We start from the raw sequence: 21,750 nt of genomic DNA, 5'->3' as shown, positions 1-21,750 counted from the left end.
CGAACGTGTCTTCTCTGCTTTTAGATGGCAATGCTTTTGAAGCTTCAAGAGGCTGCCAATTACATCGAATCACCAGACAAAGACGACCCCAGCCTGCCAAGACTGTGAATAAGCTCGTGCGTTAAAAAACACTCATACCGAAAAAAAAGTCATTGTTACTCGTTTGCTGGAATGACAGCCTGCTGTTCATTCGAGAAAAAAAGGTTTTAGGGTGATTTTGAAGCGTCATTCCGACCATGGGAAGTTAAAAGTGAAAATCTTACAGCATTTTTAAGAAAGTACAACTGTATTTAAAAAATATATCTACACTGTATGTACAGGGGGTCCTCAGTTTCTGGCAGAGTTCCGACGATGGCAATGTAACCCAAATTTCTATATAATTCCGAATGCACTGTCATCTACCATTAAGCTACACTGACCATAAATTTCCTGGTTCAATTAGGATTTGTCATTCAGACACTGTAAAGCCAATTCTGAGATTTGCTTCAAAATACACGTTTGAAAATAATCACTGAAATCAATAAACCCTTCGAACTATGTCCGGTCACAACCAATTTTGGAGATAAAGCTTTAATCTTTTACCAATCCTTTTTCCTGATACTTTTTTTTGGAGGGGGCGGGGGGTGCTAGGCTTTTACAGTGTCTTTGTGACACACTTCACTTGCCTCCCATGCTACGTAAGAACTTGGGTTGCAATTCTGAGTTCACTAGTTTTTATTATTCGGCTAGCTAGTGCCTCCCTTCGGGGCATTGAAATACGCAGAACAACGCAGTGGGATATTATTTCAGCCACCAGAGGTTTTAAGCAGATAGATTTTTGTGACTCAAACACGGAGATATGCGTAGGCATAAGAAAGAGGCCCGCAGCGTCTATTTTGAAGCCTCATTCTACATATTTTTTTGCAATGTTTGTCGTCAATCAAATTTGGCGGGTTCGACAACAACATTCTTCTGTGGTGTGCAAAATTTAAAAGACATTTTTAGAGGTCATCTGGGAAGGCATTTTGGGTTCATCCTGAAATTCCTCCTAAAATCCAAATATTTGTAAATACCGTTCAGCGTATTCTTACGCGGCTCACAGTGTCCGTAGCCTCGAAATGATGTATAGCATGTCGGGATCATCATAATCCGAGGACCCCCTGCATATATTGACATGATTCACTTCACGTCCGTTGACCACCTCTTTGCCCTCAATCATCTTCTTAGATTGGTGCTAATAAACACTTCAGGTGATGTCTAAACCAGCACATCCTCCGAAGCGCAGCAAGGGGATACTTTGTGCTCGTCCACTGAAGCTGTTCTGAAATGCAATGCAGAAGGGGAAAAATAAATCAATAAAAAGAGTATGACAGCACGATGGAAGTTGCTGAAGTTCATATCTGCTGGATCCGTCTCTTAAAGCCAAATGTTACGCATTATGCAATCCACTGGAGAAAAAAAAAAAAAAAGATGCCTTAACGAACAAAAAACTTCACTGGTGCTTACGTCAGCTTAGCTCCTCCCATTAGCAAGTTTCAAAAGCCTTTCATTTTCTGCCACGAGTCCTCAGTTTGAACTTGCATATCCATAATCGCAAACTGGAAAATGTTGCTGTCATACTCTTTTTTTTTTTTTCCCTCTCTCTCTCCACAAGTCTTCTAGCAATTATGTATTTGAGCTGCTTAACCTTAAAACACACACAGGATCACCACTGCTGCCATGTACAGCCTACCAGGTATTACATCCACAATTGCTCCACCAGCAGGAGGAGAATGATGACACACTTTGATTCCACGATCTTAAAACTCAACGCAAGGGTTACTTAGTGCCACACAGAATGCACTTGCATCTTAATTTATTTCAGTCCAAAAATAAAACGTATATTTTAAATAGACTCACGACACGCAGTGTGAAATCCATCCGTCCATCATCAACAGCGCTTACCATGAACAGGGTCGTCAGAGCCTAGCCCAACTGACTTCGGGGGGAAGCCGGACTACACCCTGAACTGGTCACCAGTCAGTCGCAGGGCCCACATAGAGACAACCTTCACGCCGACATTCACTGAGTGGGAACCGACCCCACACTGCCCCCACACAAGTCAGGCGAGTGTACCACCACACCATCAGCGAGTCGCAGTGCCGAAACGTTCATCAAAAACAAGGCAGAGCTCCATTTTATTTTGTTAAGTGGCTGCAGAACAATAGAATTCTCTGGATTTCGTTAATTTTTTTTAAGATGCATCGTCTATTTTTAAAAAAAATATGATCTGGATCCAGATGATTTTATTTCTTGCAACCACTTGACAAAATAAAGCGGAATCAATTCAATTCACCTTTTTTTTTAAGTGTGGAAAAAAACTGTTTTAGTTGAACATTAGCACTGCACTTAAGTAAATTATCGGAAAGTAAAAATGGTTCTAAATAATGATCCACTAAAAAAAGTAAGGCACTTAAACTAGATCAAGACTGTACTTATCTTTGAAATCAAATAGTTGTAGAAGGTTAAAATGTGACTTGATTGTACTTAAAAGTTAAATACAATTGAATTGTACTTCTGGTTCAAAGTTCAATCCACTGTAATATGATGAAAAGGGATTCTGTGTGCCACATTATGAGAATCACTGACCGACGTGTATCATTTTTCATGCTTGAGTGTGGCCCTAATACTCCTTCAAAAGTGTTGGAGTTCCTTACAGCCTAATGATCACATGTGAAAACATTGTTCCAAATCATGTCTGAGGGTACACATGATTGTTGAAACAACAATCATCAAGGAAACAACAAAAAGTATCGAACATGTAGCAAAAATAATGAGTTAAAAAGAAGAGAAACAGCCGAGGAGAAAGACTTTAAAGCCACCTATTTCATCGTCCAATCACATCATACACTTCATCAGAAGAATTAAAAAAAAAAAAAAAAGTTGCATTTTATCGACATTTGGGTATGTTTGGTGCTTTTCACGTTGTTCGATGTCGAATATCATGTAACGATTCAGGGTAGGTTGGCCAGATTGTTATCGTTAAATAGATTTTTAGAGTAACTTTTTTAAGAGAAAAGTGGCGTCGCGTAAGACATTGTACCATGCGTAATGATCATGACCTTGTGACGGTATTCGCGGATGGCTCCAGTCATGTATTTATTTATTTTTGTGTGTGTGTATGTAAAATATAGATTGTTTCTAAAATAGAAAATGACTGTATTTAAAAAAAAAAAAAAAAAGGGTACACTCATTGCGTTTGCTGACTTTGTTCACAAAATGCTCAAATCTGGCCTCGGTGTGTGTGTCCCGCTTTAAGGATGTCATGTTGAATGAACTTCACGTGTGTAATCATATCAATAAATGTCCAGACATTTTAATGTGAGATCATAAATGATATGTAAAGTTTAAAAAAAAGTCGCTTGGTTACGAATTGCCGACTCTGATTGGTCAAAGGAGTGAATAGAAAGATGAATTTCACTCACAACATGGGATTTAAAGACATTTTTTTTTTGTAAATATGTTGGCCTTGTTACCCCCGCCCCCCGCCCAAAAAAAAAAAAACTGGACTGGTTGTTTTGCTTATCTTTGTGCCGTAGCCATGACTGGTTTTGTACTATACAGCAACTTCTGCTTGGGTTTTTGCCAATGTCGGACGTTCCAGTTGTTAATTCGGGAGTGAAGGGATAACCCGGTGAGCCTTAAAACGATGGTTTCGTCAGGGGCGTTATGTTGGAAACAGGGTAAATCGACCTCGTTTGAAATAATGGTCAAGATCTCCATTTCAAATTGAAACTTTAATTCCAAAACAGGTGGAAAAAGCACTTTGAATGGGCGTAACCCCAAAAACTAAATGGAGGCCGTTACAGGTTGCTGGATAGTCATATTCTTTTTTAGAAAGTTGTCGTCAACTGAACAGTAAATATCGGAGAGAAAAAAAAAATGCTATGGGATTTCTTGAAATGTTCAGGATTTTTCTGTGTTGTAAATGCATGTAAACTTGCTATGTGACCACTAGGAAGATCATTTGTTTTTGTTTTCTTTTTTTACTACTCCGATATTTGATATTTCCTCTTCTTTTCTAAGAATCCTTTATAAAGGTTAAGTTCTCTATTTTGTACGAAACGTTATTGTAAAGATTGTAAATATGGCAGCGTTCTGGATGCACGGCAAAAAAAAAATGGTTCAGAGTTGGGTTCCGATAAAAACATGGATAGGTTTAACGAAAAGCGCTGGGCGGGCTCCATTACTGTACATCCACCACCCGTACAACCAACCACTGTTTGTTCAAATCAATAAAGTACATGTTATATTTCATCGCCTGCTTCTTGTCACTTCATTGAATCAAAAAAAGAAATTAAAACGTCTGATTTCTTGAGCACCGTAACGCTCTCTGTGCATCAAGACAACAAAAAAATTTTAAAAAATCTCCAGTTTTTGTGAAATTGGCTCTAATCATGGCCAATCTTTCTTTTCACGACAGATTTTGAAAAAGACGTCTGGGACTGGGTGACACGATGTCTTTTCGTTCCACTTGGTGCCACTTCATAATGAATTGCCTTTCGTCGAAAACTCTCATGAGCGTCGCCGCCATGGTAGTACATAAGTGACATGTTTTAAAATGTATACTAAATAATTGGCTAACACACTGTAAATGATACAATAAATTGTCATTACATTTTACATTCATTGGAATATTTAATTGTTAGTTTATTGGAGTTACTCAAATTAAAAACAAGAGTATGAAATATTAATTTTTCTATCAAATGTAATTATTTTTTCTGAAAAAATGGTACATTTATTGTGACTACAACAATAATTTAAAAAATGCCTTATTTTTTTTTTTTTTTTTTACTTTTTTGTTTTTCAAACAATTAGGCCAAACTATTCGTAAAAGAGGCGGCCCACAGGTCCAGTGGTTAGGGCGTCAACCTCACAGTGCAGAGGTTGTGGGTTCGATCCTGCTCCGGCCTCCCTGTGTGGAGTTTGCATGTTCTCCCCGGGCCTGTGTGGGTTTTCTCCGGGTACTCCAGTTTCCACCCACATTCCAAAAACATGCATAGCAGGCTGATTGAACACTCAAAATTGTCCCTCGCTGTGAATGTGAATGTGGATGGTTGTTCGTCTCTGTGTGCCCTGCGATTGGCTGGCAACCGGTTCAGGGTGTCCCCTGCCTACTGCTCGAAGACAGCTGGGATAGGCTCCAACCCCCCTGCGAGCCTTGTGAGGATAAAGCGGATTGGAAATTGGATGGATGGATGGATGGATGGATGGATGGATATGAGTAAAAGAAACAATTTCACTTAATTTTTTCAATAAGCTGCGATAAATAATTGGTGAACACTTTTTTTGTGAACGTTCAATAGAAAAACAACTCTAATAATTAGTAGCTAAGAGTTTTACACATAACTGTACATGGAGAAACAAAAACAAGTGGTTATTTATGATATGAAAAATATTCAATTATGATAAAACTACTGTATATTTGCTCTGATTTGATTAAGTATTGATTCAGTAATGTTCATTTAATTGATTCACTTCATGGGTGAATTCCTTGAGACTTGCCTACATGATTTTGGAGCTTAAAACTTGACTTCTTTTTCCATTTGTAGCTCAATATTGTGCCGAGTTGAGCGGAGGTGTCAATTGCGCCCATTCCAAAGGGGGCTGGGCCTGTCTCTTGGTGGGGGTCTATTTAATGCTCCTCTCCACTGCAGACGGTGGCATTGGATACAAGTCAAGGACGTCTTGTCGTGTATGTGTGTTTGTATATGTGTGCGCCAATTAGGAATTTCAACGACCAACATGCCGTCCAAGCCTGCCCCAATCAAGAGGAAACCCGGCAAGAAGATTGAAAAGGCGCCACAGCCCCCACCTGAGCCAGAGCCGACTCCCGCTCCCGAGCCAGCTCCAGAGCCCACACCGGTCGTTGAGGCCCCCCCGGCCGAGCCTCCCGCTCCGGCGTCGGATGCGGCGCCCGCCGACGCCGAGGCGGCTGCACCTGCCGAGGCTGGTGCGCCTGCGTTGGAGGGAGAGGCCCCCGCTGCTCCCCCGACCGAAGGGGGTGAAGCCGCACCAGCAGACGGTAAAAAAAAAAAAAAAAGTCTCCTGCTGAGCTCACTGTGTGGAACTTGAAGGGTTTCTCCAAATTATTTTTACACCGTGGGAAGATGCTGGTCTTTCTGCATTTTTGGAGACAAATAGAAAACAACTTTCTCACAACAGCATGACAAAGTCATTTTAATGTTGCCTATACCAGTGTTTCTCAACTGGTCGGTCGGGATCCAAAAGTAGGACATGGACAGCTAGTAGAAATAATAATATTCATTTTTATTTGGATTTTTCTGCTACAGTACTGAACTGTACCAAATTCCCACATGGAACAAATTAGGCAAGCAAGAGGAAGTGCAGTTGCCTCACGCTTTAGCCAATAATTTACTCTGTAAACAATTACAGTGCAGCTCAGCCCGTGGTTGGCAGACATCATGGCGAGGAATATGCTTTTAGCGGTCGGGCAAATTCATTCTAAGCAGCTTTTGAAAGTAGAACATACAATACACGTGTTCTCGGAGCTACTTTTAAATAAAACGTGTTCTTTATTGTTCTTAACGTCTTTAAAAGTGGGTCGCGATGAAGAAACAGGCTAATATTAGCGGGTGCAGCGGTGACCTAAACCATGTGCAGAAGACAATTCATTGTTAATTCACACTTTGTTACATTTACAAACTAACCGAGCGCATGCCAAAAATAAAAAGGCAGAATCTTTCTTTTTGTCGGAATTCCCTTTATTTATTTATTTATTTGTTTATTTATTTTTAAAATAAATTGAGCACCGTGTTGGTGGAATCAGTACTCTCGACCCTCAAAGTGGGTTGCTGCGAAAATTTCTTTGGAGAACTAGGTTGTCTGTCAAGTCTACCCCTCCGCTACCACACAACAGTTTTTAAATTTAAAATGTCATTAAATTTATGTAGCTTGACCCTCGCATGCAGGAGACAAAATACAACACTGGCATTGTCTCACACCGATGCATTAAGTGTTCAACATCCGTCTGTCTTCACCATGCAACTTGTCATCATCCGAGGTCAATGTGAATAGCTTGCACTTTAATTCAGTTTTGTCACGTTTTCACCACCTCCTCACAGATGCTCACTGTTAAAAATTCTCTTAAATTGTAGACTGTCAAAGTTGTCATTTGGGCATGAAATGTAAACTCCCCGCCATTATAACACCTCGCCAGATGCTCCATCTTCTGTTACAAACACCTGCCCGCCCAATGACGGCCTCCCAAAAAAAAAAAAAGTTGATAGCTGCCGACATGTTCTAAATTGGTCTACATTGACTTCTGAACGTGGGGAAACAAAATACAAATCGTACTCCAAACATCGCATTACAGCCGCGCAGCATTTGCACAACTCGCTCTGGTGCGTCTGTTACATTGTACGTGATTGAACAATATCGCTCCACAATGAAGTGACATTTCATGAAACATTTGTACGTCTAAAGGTCTCCACACCAGATAACTAACACCTTCCCTCTACTTACTTACTTTCTAAAGATTACTGAAGACTTACGGACTTGCCATTTGAACATTATAAATAAAAGAATAAACAGCTCACTATCTATTATTCCACACACTTGCCCGCCAATGATGCACTCATTTGATCACATACTCATTTTTATTCATAGCTACTACTCTGCAAAAACAAACTGAAATTAGAGATTTCAAAATCAATGCAAAATACAGTATGCTGAGGCTTTGTATGCCAAGATATTGCTTCTTACCTGACAGTTTGTGTAAAAAAAAAAAAAAAAGTCTCCTGCTGAGCTCACTGTGTGGAACTTGAAGGGTTTCTCCAAATTATTTTTACACCGTGGGAAGATGCTGGTCTTTCTGCATTTTTGGAGACAAATAGAAAACAACTTTCTCACAACAGCATGACAAAGTCATTTTAATGTTGCCTATACCAGTGTTTCTCAACTGGTCGGTCGGGATCCAAAAGTAGGACATGGACAGCTAGTAGAAATAATAATATTCATTTTTATTTGGATTTTTCTGCTACAGTACTGAACTGTACCAAATTCCCACATGGAACAAATTAGGCAAGCAAGAGGAAGTGCAGTTGCCTCACGCTTTAGCCAATAATTTACTCTGTAAACAATTACAGTGCAGCTCAGCCCGTGGTTGGCAGACATCATGGCGAGGAATATGCTTTTAGCGGTCGGGCAAATTCATTCTAAGCAGCTTTTGAAAGTAGAACATACAATACACGTGTTCTCGGAGCTACTTTTAAATAAAACGTGTTCTTTATTGTTCTTAACGTCTTTAAAAGTGGGTCGCGATGAAGAAACAGGCTAATATTAGCGGGTGCAGCGGTGACCTAAACCATGTGCAGAAGACAATTCATTGTTAATTCACACTTTGTTACATTTACAAACTAACCGAGCGCATGCCAAAAATAAAAAGGCAGAATCTTTCTTTTTGTCGGAATTCCCTTTATTTATTTATTTATTTGTTTATTTATTTTTAAAATAAATTGAGCACCGTGTTGGTGGAATCAGTACTCTCGACCCTCAAAGTGGGTTGCTGCGAAAATTTCTTTGGAGAACTAGGTTGTCTGTCAAGTCTACCCCTCCGCTACCACACAACAGTTTTTAAATTTAAAATGTCATTAAATTTATGTAGCTTGACCCTCGCATGCAGGAGACAAAATACAACACTGGCATTGTCTCACACCGATGCATTAAGTGTTCAACATCCGTCTGTCTTCACCATGCAACTTGTCATCATCCGAGGTCAATGTGAATAGCTTGCACTTTAATTCAGTTTTGTCACGTTTTCACCACCTCCTCACAGATGCTCACTGTTAAAAATTCTCTTAAATTGTAGACTGTCAAAGTTGTCATTTGGGCATGAAATGTAAACTCCCCGCCATTATAACACCTCGCCAGATGCTCCATCTTCTGTTACAAACACCTGCCCGCCCAATGACGCACTCCCAAAAAAAAAAAAAGTTGATAGCTGCCGACATGTTCTAAATTGGTCTACATTGACTTCTGAACGTGGGGAAACAAAATACAAATCGTACTCCAAACATCGCATTACAGCCGCGCAGCATTTGCACAACTCGCTCTGGTGCGTCTGTTACATTGTACGTGATTGAACAATATCGCTCCACAATGAAGTGACATTTCATGAAACATTTGTACGTCTAAAGGTCTCCACACCAGATAACTAACACCTTCCCTCTACTTACTTACTTTCTAAAGATTACTGAAGACTTACGGACTTGCCATTTGAACATTATAAATAAAAGAATAAACAGCTCACTATCTATTATTCCACACACTTGCCCGCCAATGATGCACTCATTTGATCACATACTCATTTTTATTCATAGCTACTACTCTGCAAAAACAAACTGAAATTAGAGATTTCAAAATCAATGCAAAATACAGTATGCTGAGGCTTTGTATGCCAAGATATTGCTTCTTACCTGACAGTTTGTGTAAGAAGCAGTTCACTTGCTTCAAGTGTTAAGCCCCCTTAAAAGGGATCATAACTTATTGAGATTTTATTAACTTATCTTTAAGTTTAGAATAAGTAAGACGGGAGTACCTAAATTCTACAGGTGTAGATAGTATAAATAAACTAGTTTGTATTTGTTTAAAGAAATTTTCAAGCAAATTTGCCTCTTTTATTAGCAGATCATTCTGCTTTAAATCCAGTTTATGTGTTCCACTCTCTTGATTTGGTGACAAATTGAGCTTTGGAAAAAAAAAAACTGTGAAACTAGGAAGTGTTTTCAGTGTGATTTTGCTGCTGCTTCTGCTGCTCACAATCCTGCCCCTGCCTGTTCAGCTGAAGCTGGTGAGGCGCCTGAGCCCGAAGAGCCTAAAGCACCCACTCCGCCACCACCTCCAGGTAACCCTCCCGCCACATAGCGTACAGGTGAACAAACAAAAAGTTAATTTAATCGAAAACTGCCCAAAATATGACTTTTCTTATCGACGTCCGTAGAGCCCACGAGCGCCCCTCTGGATCTGTTCGTGGAGGATAAGAACGACACTTCAGTGATGATCATCTGGAGCCAGCCAGAAGTTATTGGCCTGTCAGGCCTGGACGGGTACACCATTGAGGTGTGCCAGGATGGAAGTGAGTCCCAGGGCCATACCGGGTGCGCCCGTCGCAAAGCTGGCATGCCAGAGGTCACCCGGTGATATTTATACACCGCCTGCTAGATGCTCAGCTGACCCTTGAAATCATCAGACAAGGTTCAGAGGGGCAGCTGATGGAGGATGTTTTTGCTTTGTGCTCGACTCACAAGGTTGTGGACAACTGCTGTGTTTGCAACGCACAAAAGATCACAAACTAAGAATGTAGACCCGCTTAGCTCGACCGTATCACAGCCAAAGTCAGAATATTGAAAGACATTCATTCCACTACAAGAAAAATAATGAAAATAAAGAAAAAAAGGAGTTGTGTTTTGATAGCATTGCTGAAAGACAAGAACATTTGTAAGTGACAGGGAATGTTGTAAAACACAAGAAATGTGTAAATTACCTGGAAAAATTATTAAACACAGTTATAAGATTTTAAAAAAATCTAAAATTGTCTTTCGCTAATGAAATGAATGAAAATTTCATTAATCCATTCCAGATTTCCAAGAAACAAAAATTTGGGCTGTGCTTTTAATGTGAAAACCAGCCCTGTAATATACTTGGAAAAAACTACAACAATGACAAAATTGAAGAGTTGAAAATGATTGTAATTTTTTTTTTTTTTTTTTTTTTTAAACACTTTCTCCCCAATGCACATTTTGCTGCTCATTCAGGTGTATGTGTCTTGGCCACCTGAGGGCAGGCTCAGACAAATATACTGTCCTGGAGACTCAGTTCCTCTCACCTTCTCAGGATAGCAGTAATATTAATTGTTCTTGGCACAGGGTGGAGAATACAGTATATGTCTGTGAGTATCAGAGGTGTAAAAGAAAAAATACTTTGTTACCTTAAGTAGATCTTTTGAGTATCTATCCTTTTTTTCATTCAAGCATTTTGTTTATTTTCTTTCAGAAATGGAAATGTTTTAAATTTTTGTTTATTACATTAGTTTTAGTTCCTAATCTTGGTTTACAGTTTCTTATAAATATACTTTCACACCATGACCTGCTGCAGGATTCAATCAAATCAGTGTCTTCTTCCACCATTTCAAAGGCTATATGCGTGGGGCATTGAAAGGAAATGAGAGGAGCCGTTTTGAGTGGTAGTGAAACAAGTTGGCTGTGTCCACGCCCACAACGGTGCAAAATTTTCATTTTAAAATGTCCCGGCTTGCACAAGTCTGCCAAAATACCAAAACTTAGTCCAGCCCCCCCATGCGCCGTTTAACACTAGATGGGGCACCGGACTTGCATTGGGCACAAAAATAAAGCCCCAAAACTGAGAGGCCATTGTCACATTTCTTCTGAAACTGAACCTTGTTCTTTCAGCTGAGGACTGGAAGGCAGTAAACGAGGCCCTGCAGAAGTCTTGCCGCTACGCCATCAAGAATCAAACTACCGGAGACCGGCTTAAGATCCGCGTGGTGGCTGTGAACGCTGGAGGAAGGAGTCAGCCAGTCGCCCTCCCCGAGGCTGTTGTGGTGAAGGAGGTTGCCGGTAATAAATGACACACCCACTGTCAGGTTCTGGTCCAAACCGAATAATGTTTTTGGATTCCAGATATGCAGTTCCGGACAAAGTACGACAACAAAAATATTTCCTTACAAAAAAACCCCCAAAAAAACGCACCGACAAAGTAGAAACAGAAATTGCTGGAGAAACAATGCAGAAACAAAACCAATCCAAGGGCAAAGTACAAGGAAACAACAAGAATCAACAAATGAAATGTCAAGAAGCCAATAACGCGAAGCCAAAGATCAAGAGCTAGAAGAAAAAAATACAAACTAAAATCTCTGAAAAACGAGAGTGTGTGTGGATTATCGAGATGTCCCGAAAACAACACTTGAAGCACTACAGCGAGCAAGGTCAATAATCCTACAAGAGGCTCGGCAGCTTGGCAGTCCTTAAATACTTGGCAAGGCTTGATGGGGAAATGCGGAAGGGGTGCGACCGCTGGAGGGAAACATCCTTGACTCCAGCTTGAGCTGAACCACAATCAAACATGACACCCACAACACAAATACATGAAATTACTGTATTTTCCACACTATAAGGCGCTTCGAAGTGTCAGGTGCACCCTCAATGAATGAATTTGAAAACTGTTTTCATATGTAGGGCACATCGCATTATCAGGCACATAAAATAGAAGCTACATTAGTGGCTGAGTTTGTGTTATGCATCAACTAGATGGAGCTACACTTAAGGGAATACAATACAATACAGCTTTATTTATCTCGCATTTTCACAACCGCTGCAGCTGAAACAAATCGCTTTATAGAACATTTAAAATACTACATTCAAGAAATCTGAATATTGATCCATATAAAAGGCGAATCGGATTATAAGGCACACTATTGGGTTTTGACAAAATTGAATGCTTTTAGGTGCGCCTTATAGTGCGGAAAATACAGTGAGTAGTAAAATCGACACCCTTCTTCAAATAAAAAGACACCGTAAAGACCATACACTAAGAAATAAAAAAACAATTCCATACTTCAAATAAATACCTGCTACTCACTGCAAGGTAGTTTTATAAACTGACACTATATGAGAAAATACAAAAACCCTATGTCCACCCTGATGAAGGAGGTTGTTGAAAAACACGGAGGTGTCAAAGCCAAAACTGGACAAAAAAAAAAATCTTTCTTCAAATAAATGAATGTGACTCCCTGCCGGTGAGTAAAGAAACTGACACTATTTCAGATAATTCAAATTCTTTATGGTCATCCTGATGAAGGACGTTGACAGCAAGACGTAAGCTACCAACCATTCATTCATTCATTCATTCATTTTCCGATCCGCTTATCCTCACAAGGGTCGCGGGGGGTGCTGGAGTCTATCCCAGCTGTCTTTGGGCAGTAGGCGGGGGACACCCTGAACCGGTTGCCAGCCAATCGCAGTGCACACAGAGATGTGCACTCACACTCACACCTAGGGACAATTTTGAGTGTTCAATCAGCCTGTCATGCATGTTTTTGGAATGTGGAAAGAAATCGGAGTACCCGGATAAAACCGGAGATAACATGGAAACTCCACAGAGGGAGGCAGGAGCTGGGGTTGAACCCGGTATCTCTGCACTGAGGTCGAGGCGCTAACCACTAGACTACCGGGCCGCCGAGCGACACAAAGACAAAAATCTAACAACAAGAAACAGTTTGGTTTGAGCTACAGGTGCTTCTACTCACTGAGCAGGTAAACAAACTTTAGAGTAGAAGCTTCTTGGCTAAAGCCAAACTGGGAGGGTTTTTACTCTCTGGGCCTGGATTTGACACCTCTGGTTGAAATGAATTTTTTATTTATATATTTGATTGCTCTGCATTTCAATGCAAATGTTCAATATCCTTGCACTTAAATGCTAGAAAAGCTAACGCACTTAAAAAGGATGTGCTTTAATGATTTTAGCTTGAATTTCACCACTATATCAGTGACATCAAAAAATAAAATAAAATAAAACATAGTGCTGTCATGTTTTATATATATATATATATATATATATATATCGCCCGTAAAATCATTGTGACAGACCTACCCTTGGTGAGCGCACAAGAATAGAAAGCATTTTATGAATGGTTTCCTTCCAAATGTCCGCAAAGCCGTGGAAAAATAGCTGAGATATCGGTGGTCATTAACGCACTTGGCGAGGCAGCAAACTTGGGGGAGATGACTGGCGTCAAGTGAGCTGAGGTCCAGCAGGTGGGGCTTGTGGTGTGGTGGAGGTTGAATTCTTGTCTGTGCAGGGAGGGGGGTCGACTGTTCTCAGGTGACACTCAAATCCCATGACAGCCTTTGCCATGCTGTTTATTTTGGTAGCCATCAAAGGCGTTACACGTTGATTTTGCAGCGCAGCTAATCCGCTATAAGTGACCCGATAAGGCGAATCGACATGACGGGCATTTTCCACTTATTCTCGCATTTGTAAATGCTCATCCAAATCCACAAATAAGCGACCCCTCGCTTTGTTTTATGGTGACTTTTTTGTAGCTTACAGTATACAGTACGATGCCACCCAACCCTCCGCCCCCTCACAAGCTATTTACAGTCCCGACAAATGCTGTGCCAATGAACACAGCAGGTGGTTCCGCCCATGAAATTCCAGCATGCTGTTCTTAATGTACTTGAGACCTCTAAGTCAGCAGCCGACCACGTCTGTCGGCATTATACCGATAAATCAGACCAATGTGCCAACTCATCCGCCTTGACCCCATTTGTGACACAGAGATGAATCTACAATCTGATTGGCCAAAAGAAGAACCAGCGAACTCATTGTTGTGTGTGTGTCACTAACGACTGCAGTTGAGGTTCTGAAAAAAGAGGACAAAATAATATGTGCATGGCAACACATCAAAGCTGAAATCTGATGAGACAAAAAAAAGACTGTGTGTACCTGCGTGTGTGTGTGTGTGTGTGTGTGTGTCTGTGTGTGTGTGTGTGTGTGTGTGTGTGTGTGTGTGTGTGTGTGCGTGTGTTCATCAAGGATGACGATGGGAGTTTGTCATTGTTTTTTTTAATTCAAAAAGCTCTGTTGTAGAGTTACCTGCTCGTATTTTTCCATGTTCTCAACACCACACTGCTTCCGCACGTCACTACCACCGTGCCACACCTCACACCCCACACCCACTCACACTGTTTGTGACCAAAATCGGATCAAAGCCATCTAGTGGTGATTTATCATACTGAAATCATTTCCACAACCTCAATACTGACCGAGGAGGTGCGCGAAGCCCTTTATTATTCATATTTTTCATAAAAAACACCCACAACCTATGTCCATGTTTTGGCACTAAATGATTGGGTTTTTGCAAATCGATTTTTACTTTTTGGCATTAAATTAGTTAAATGAAAAAATGTGATTTGGCTCATTTTTGTTTCCAGTTTCGGTAGCACTTGTTTTGTTCACCTCTAAAGCTCAACCATAAAAGCTGCATTTCCACTGAATAAATGAAAAACTAATATTTTCATCACCAATTAGATCGTCCCAAGGTGCGCTTGCCTCGCTTCCTAAGGCAGAGATACGTGGCTAACGTTGGAGACAAGATCAACCTCACCATCCCCTTCACAGTAAGCACTTTCAAGACCAGGAAGCGGACCTTACGTGTCATGTGACTAAAGCGTGATGGTGTCCTCTAGGGCAAACCTAAGCCCGTGGTTAGCTGGACCAAAAACGGGCAGCCGCTAGAGAAAGGAAGGGTCAACATTCGCAGCACCGAGAGGGACAGCATCATCTTCATCCGAGCAGCCGAGAGGGACGATTCCGGTGTCTATGAGATGTGCGTCAAAGTGGAGGACTTTGAGGACAAGGCCACACTCACCCTGCAGATTGTCGGTAGGTGAACGCCTTCTATTTATGTCTGTGCATATTTTTTTTTCCTATCAAACAAAATAATCTAAAAATAATAGACACCACCTTCAAATACAGTAAATGTTTGATATTCTCTGTTTTTGAGAATTTATACGAATTTAGAAGAGATTTGTTACAAATGGAGGTCTCCTCTCAAATATGCCTGACTTCAAGTAAGATTTGCTGTCTGTATTTTAGTAAATAAATGAATGCCCCGATCACTGTTTCAGGAATAAAATAAACCATTTTGAACAGTCAAACAAATAAAAGCCTCTTTTAAAATAGACACATCCCTCAATACACACTCCAAGGCCACCCCTTGAGGAAATATGTATACTTTTCTTGTTTGCTTTGTTTAAAATTAAACAAAGAACTCCCCTCAAATAGACACCTTTTAGTACTTGTCTGGATTCAAATAAATGCAATACAATAAATACATAAATGCCTGTAGCCACTATTTGAGGAAATACTGTGTGTGGTACAAGTAAAGGACTCATTCAAGTAGACGCAACTTGCAATACTCTCAATGCCTGTTACTCTCTGCAAGACATTCACCCTCTGGACGCTATTTGAGAAAAAAAGACAAGTGTTTGTGGCAAGTAAGGAACTTCCTCTAGAAGAGAAACCTCAAATAAGTGCTCAGTCCTCTCGATAGATGATTTTTTTTTTTTCCTTTAAATTTTCTGAACTAAACAAACCTAATTCTGCAATGTCATTATCTAATCTATTGCTGGTTGTCAGAGCTTCCCGGTCCTCCGGCCAGCGTAAAGATCGTGGACACGTGGGGCTTCAACGTTGCACTGGAGTGGACAGCGCCTAAAGACAACGGCAATACAGAAATCACAGGCTACACCATCCAAAAGGCCGACAAGAAGACAGGAGTAAGGACCGCACTGGAACTCCAGTCGGCTAATTCAACCGCTTTTCCATTGTACCGGTTCCACCTCAAAATGTCCTGGTTCCACATATTACACTTTTTGGTTGGTTACAATAGAACCGCTTTTCAGAGCCTTCTTCAAAGTGTTTCGAGAACGCAGGTCCGTGATGCTATTGTCATCTGATTGGCCAACAGATGTCAGTGTTTCTTAAGCAATGCGACAAGTAACTCACTTCATACGCCCATTTCATGGTTTTGAGTGAGCGAGTCAGAGTCAGCCTCCACCAAGGCGTAAAAATAGAGTTGATACAATACACAGTACTCTGTTTTACAACAACACTTAATCATATTTACAACTTCCAATGTGCCAATGTGTGAAATAGTGTAGCTTGTAAAAAATTTTGCGATCATCATGCTCTGCTCACCGTGGTCATTAACTTGAATGAGCTTTGGGCTTGACGGTGATGAGAACGTCCTCCAGCCGCAGCCTGGAACCTCAGTAATCCTCGGTATGGTGGTTGGTTGTGGCTCCTGCCTTGATTGTGGCGGCTTGGGGCGGCTGCAGGGGCGCTTCAAACACCGGGCGCAGCAACTCGGAAAGGCAGCAAAATGAATGAGAAGTGAATTAAGAGCTTGCTAGACCCGAATGAATGGACATAAAGTGAAGTCGGCAGCTGTGTCACTTTTGCTTAAACCCCCAAATTAATTTGTCGTCAAACCTGTGGCTGAAACTGGCCATTTATAAAATGTTATGGCAGAACCCCACACACTATGAGTGTGCAATGGAGTCTTGCACAATTCAGTGGACACAAATGATTAGCGCCAGTTCTCATGGAAAAGCGACTAAGGCCAGTGTAAGCGAGGCCGGTCTGGAACCTGTAATGGAAAAACGTTTTTTGAGTAGAACCCTGATCCTGATGAGAGTTGTGCATGTGCTGACAGGACTGGTTCACTGTGATGGAGCACTACCACCGACTCAACGCCACCATCTCAGACCTCATTATGGGCAACACTTACAAGTTCCGTGTGTTCTCCGAAAACAAGTGCGGAATCAGCGAGGAGGCAGCCCTCACCAAGGATGAGGCCAAGATCCTCAAGACGGGTGAGACGATAATTTTCTCAAAACTATACAGTGGTACCTTGACTCGCGTTGGACCCGACATTCAAGTTCCTCTAGCTAAGATCAGTCGCTTGGTTGATTTCGAGTGAAATGTAGAAGGAAAATGGAGTAATTAAAGTCCTGTCATGCCCTCACATGTGGGCAAGGAGAGTTACAGTCATTGATACACTTTGCCGTGCATTGAACAGGACAAGCAGACAAAGATATTAATAGAAAATGAGAACACAAGGCGCGACTCTGTCTCTAGACCCTGACACCACTCACTCGGCCACCCAACTTAAAGGCACCTTTCCAACACACATAAGTAAATTTACCACTGTAATTTCATCCTAAACTCTCTGGGCCATCAATATATTCCAGGCTTCTCTCCTCGCAGGAATTGAGTACAAGGCCCCAGAGTACCAGGAGCATGACTTCACTGAGGCGCCCAAGTTTACCACCTCTCTGGCCAACAGAGCCACCACGGTGGGCTATAGCACCAAGTTGCTGTGCTCCGTCAGGGGATACCCCAAGGTACATTTCTCCACCCCCATTCCAAGTCTTTCACCTGCTTGTCATTAGCTGGGCCGGATGACTTTGAATGGGATTGGCATAGGGATGGGTCAGGTCACAACATCCATTGCCTTCATTTTTTATTTAACATTTCCATTGTCTTGATTCATTTTTTTAAAATGTATTTTTTACAGTATCCTCTCACAAAGATGCCTTACGTAAAATAATGTCACGTTATTTCAGTATTCGAGTAAAACCAACACCATCCACACTCTACTTGAAGAAAAGGTTGTCTTTTTTTGTTACAGAGAGGCCTGCTTTAAATAAGACTATCTGGATTTGTGTAATGACAAGCCATTATTTCAGGAAAAAAAATACAGATACAAATTGAAGCTCACAATTGAGAAATAATTAATTTAGAAAGAAAAAGAAAACATTTTTGTTACAAATAAAGGACTAATATCACACAAATCTTTGCTACGTTATTATTAGCCCGTTGAGTAACTAAACACTGTTAGAAACATAAGTTGTTTTTGTTACAAATAAAGAACTCCTCTCACAAAGGTTTATTACTTCAAGTAAATGTCTGGAACGATCTCATTAGTTAGTTTAGTAAATAAACACCATCAGGACACTTTTAGGGGACAAACCGTATTTCAATTTTGCTATACATAAGGGCCTCATCTCAAATAGATGAATCTCTTCTAATGAGATATTCTGGATTTTGTATTTCAATTTCACTCTCAATATAGTGACATTTGACACACATCTCAAATAAACACCTATCACGCTTTGTAGTTGAGTAACAAACACCCTTTTTATTTCATTAAACGTCTGGTACTCCGTGTAGTTGAGTGAATAAAAAAAATATCCCAAGCCACTACTTGAAGACGAAACATAACTTGTATGTGTTTATTGTTACAAATAAAGGCTCAACTCAAATTGATGCATTGCTTCAAATAAACACCTGTTGGACACACATCAAAAACCCATGTAAATTATTTTTTTCCCTCCTCTGCAGCCCAAGATCGAGTGGCTGAAGAACCAGATGGTCATCGGCGACGACCCCAAATTCCGTCAGATCTGTGTGCAAGGCATCTGTTCCCTCGAGATCCGAAAGCCCGTGAGCTTTGACGGAGGCGTTTACACCTGCCGAGCCAAGAACCACCACGGCGAGGTCACCGTCAGCTGCAAGCTGGAAGTCCGACGTACGTAAATAATGAGACATTCCTTGAGGGTGGGATTTTTGTCAAGGCTAAAAAGCTACCTTTGTTGTAAACAGAGCCGGTTATTCAAGAGGCGGAAAAGAAATAGGTGGCCACCTTCATTCACTGAGGTAACAACTGATCACGGTCAACTTGGGAAGACTATTTCATGGAAGTCGCAAAAACACAGTCATTTATCCATAGATGGCGACTGACGCCATGAATTTATTTTACACGATCCATCCATTCCCGACGCATGTTGATACAACCCTAACATTAAACCAGACATCATCTGAAATTGTCCCTTTACTTCAGATAAAACTCTAGTGGTTGCCTGAAATAAAGTACATCGATGGAGTTGCCAACTGTTATGGAGAGTTCGTATTTTGTTTTTTATTTTATATATACATACTTTTTTTTCTGAATATACCGACACATTATCTTAAATAAATGCCTTGTGCTTTTTTTATAGTTGAGTAAATAAATACCATTATTTGAGAAAAAAAAATCTGTCTTTTTAAAAAATAAATAAAGGCACCTTTCAAATAGAAATCTCGTTCAAATAAACACTTTTTAACTGTCTGGATTTGTAGAAATATAATTAAATGTATGTGCACTCACAGAGGCATCTTCAAATAAAACTCTGGGACTCTCGAAGTAGAGAAAACAAATCCTTTGGACAGTATTAAAAAAAAGTGAATGTCTTCTAACCTTTGTCATAGATAAAGTTCTCCTTTCAAATTGACCTTTTTGCAAATAAACCCTTGGTATCTGGATTTTTGCCCATTTTGTGTGATATGGCTGAAAATGGTACGTCACATTTTCAGCCATCCAAAAACCTGAGACAAGCCCTCCCGCTAGGTCTAAACAAGTTGTGAGGTGGTCCAGGTGACCTTCATCACACCCTTTTCCTAACACGGAGCAAGAACTAAACTGGGACAAGGTGCCTGAATGGCGGAATCCATAAATTATATTAGTCATGGCATGTCACTGAAAGAGACTCGCTTACATTTCTATGATTCAGCAGACACATTCGCAGTATGGCGAATGGACATGCACATTTGATTTAATTCAAGACGGAGGGTTTTTATTGGATTGTTTCATTTTACTCGCACACCAAATGCCTGTGCACTAATCTGAGAGTGTTGTGTTCGGAGAGGCAGAGCTTGCTCCCCTTCCATTAATTTCCAAATTACTATGGCGACATGTGCTTGAACCATTTCCATATGTAGTGGCACTCCGTTTTTGCTGGACACCGAATATCCTATTAGTACATTTTAACAACATTGTGAGTTTCCAAACGGTCGGAGTCAACCAGTGCGCACTCGGAGCATATTTCCGAACGTGTCCTAAATTTACACCTGTTGCACTTGTGGTTATTTGTCTGTGTGTGTTCAATTCCCAAATTAGGAGCAGAGCGAGCAAGCCCTTTGCTGCATAAGGTGAGTGACACTTATAGCCTCTTCTAAAATTACACCTCCCCTCCCATAATGAAAACATTTGGTTTATTGAAATACCCTTTTTTACCCTCTGCAGGAAGGTTCTGGATTCCTTCAAAGAAAATGTCGAGTACATAGGGCTGATGACCACACCCCCAAATCCAAAAGTCCTAATCCACGTTCACCATCACCTTTTTTCCCCCAAATGGCAACAAACTCTACATATTAAATGTTTGTGTGAATAAGTAATTTAGTTAGCCTCCCTGATGTTGTTTTCAAAAGATGCAGTCGGAAGCACAAAGATGCAAACAGAGCTTATCAATGTATATGCTAACACAACTTGTAATGTCTCCAAATAAATATCATCTGATCATTTTTCTTAGTTTGTGGCAACATTCTCTACAAGCACACACAATTCCTTAACTGTTGTCATGGTGGTGAGTTATCCTCATTATAACACCCAAGTCCACCATCTACATGATGTCTTGGTCCACCACTGCTCAAAAGAGATGGTCTTTGGTCACCATAGCAATGAGCGAGACAATATTTTCCTTATTATAAGCCAACATCCCCAATGACTGGATTTCAGGATGTTGGGGATAAATCACCGATTGCTTAAATGAGGTGAATTAGGGTCACCTAGCAAATATCTTCCTCATTATAAGGCTCCTCCAACTAATTGCTTGGTAGCTGTCTGGTTTTTAGTAAATACACTAAAAAATAAATGCCATCAGGGTGTCCATAAAAGTGTGACTGTGCGTGTGTGTGCGTGTGGGTGTCATTTGAAATATTCTACGGTGCCCATCATCACGTATGAGTGTTTATGTTTTATAGGCTACATGATCACCCACTCCTAAAACCAAAGCGCATGTCGACTAATTCAAGAGCACGCAGCCACAATAAATTCACTGAATTGCTGTTGGGGCACCGAGCAGCTCGGCAGCCAGCTCTCACATAAGAATCATGTAGCGGTGGCCGTGCTGCTATGCGGTCACGGACTTAGTGGCATAGTGATGATCGGGATATGCTTGCACTGATTTAAACAGGCACGCAAGTCAGGCCTATTCTTCTTACGTGATAAACCTTTCACGTTTTAAATCTTTTATTTCAATCATTTAAAAAGATAAGGTATTAACATTAAGTTGGCAAGATCTGTTTTAT

The 21,750-nt window shown here is 40.7% G+C and overlaps 2 protein-coding genes across 2 annotated transcripts in view; both read left to right on the top strand.

Annotated features, from left to right (window-relative positions):
* The window catches only part of LOC109508028 (neuron navigator 1-like), a 61,389-nt gene extending 57,114 nt beyond the window's left edge, over positions 1–4,275 (top strand). The window contains 1 exon segment of the mRNA XM_019857827.1: positions 25–4,275. Within this exon segment, the coding sequence (XP_019713386.1) occupies positions 25–108 (84 nt within the window). The 3' untranslated portion in view covers positions 109–4,275.
* A 1,390-nt stretch (positions 4,276–5,665) lies between these two features.
* On the top strand, positions 5,666–20,964 carry mybphb (myosin binding protein Hb). The gene is made up of 13 exons (XM_019857854.1): positions 5,666–6,043; positions 9,821–9,883; positions 9,980–10,114; positions 11,448–11,615; positions 15,088–15,176; positions 15,246–15,441; positions 16,198–16,337; positions 17,276–17,435; positions 17,830–17,966; positions 18,967–19,153; positions 19,228–19,281; positions 20,561–20,592; positions 20,687–20,964. The coding sequence occupies exons 1-11, from the start codon at positions 5,716–5,718 to the stop codon at positions 19,257–19,259; spliced, it is 1,635 nt and encodes a 544-aa protein (XP_019713413.1). The 5' UTR covers positions 5,666–5,715; the 3' UTR covers positions 19,260–19,281; positions 20,561–20,592; positions 20,687–20,964.
* Positions 20,965–21,750: the final 786 nt, after the last annotated feature.

Source organism: Hippocampus comes, unplaced genomic scaffold (assembly GCF_001891065.2).
Source record: "Hippocampus comes isolate QL1 unplaced genomic scaffold, H_comes_QL1_v1.1 scaffold17, whole genome shotgun sequence".
Taxonomy (NCBI): domain Eukaryota; kingdom Metazoa; phylum Chordata; class Actinopteri; order Syngnathiformes; family Syngnathidae; genus Hippocampus; species Hippocampus comes.
This window is presented reverse-complemented; position numbering and strand designations above follow the sequence as displayed.

Excerpts from the sequence above, each read along its gene's own strand:
- mybphb (XM_019857854.1), top strand. The coding sequence starts at position 5,716 with ATGTGTGTTTGTATATGTGTGCGCCAATTAGGAATTTCAACGACCAAC. Across the intron at positions 16,338-17,275 it reads AGGCCGACAAGAAGACAGGA|GACTGGTTCACTGTGATGGA; the intron begins GTAAGGACCGCA and ends ATGTGCTGACAG. Across the intron at positions 19,154-19,227 it reads CTGCAAGCTGGAAGTCCGAC|AGCCGGTTATTCAAGAGGCG; the intron begins GTACGTAAATAA and ends TGTTGTAAACAG.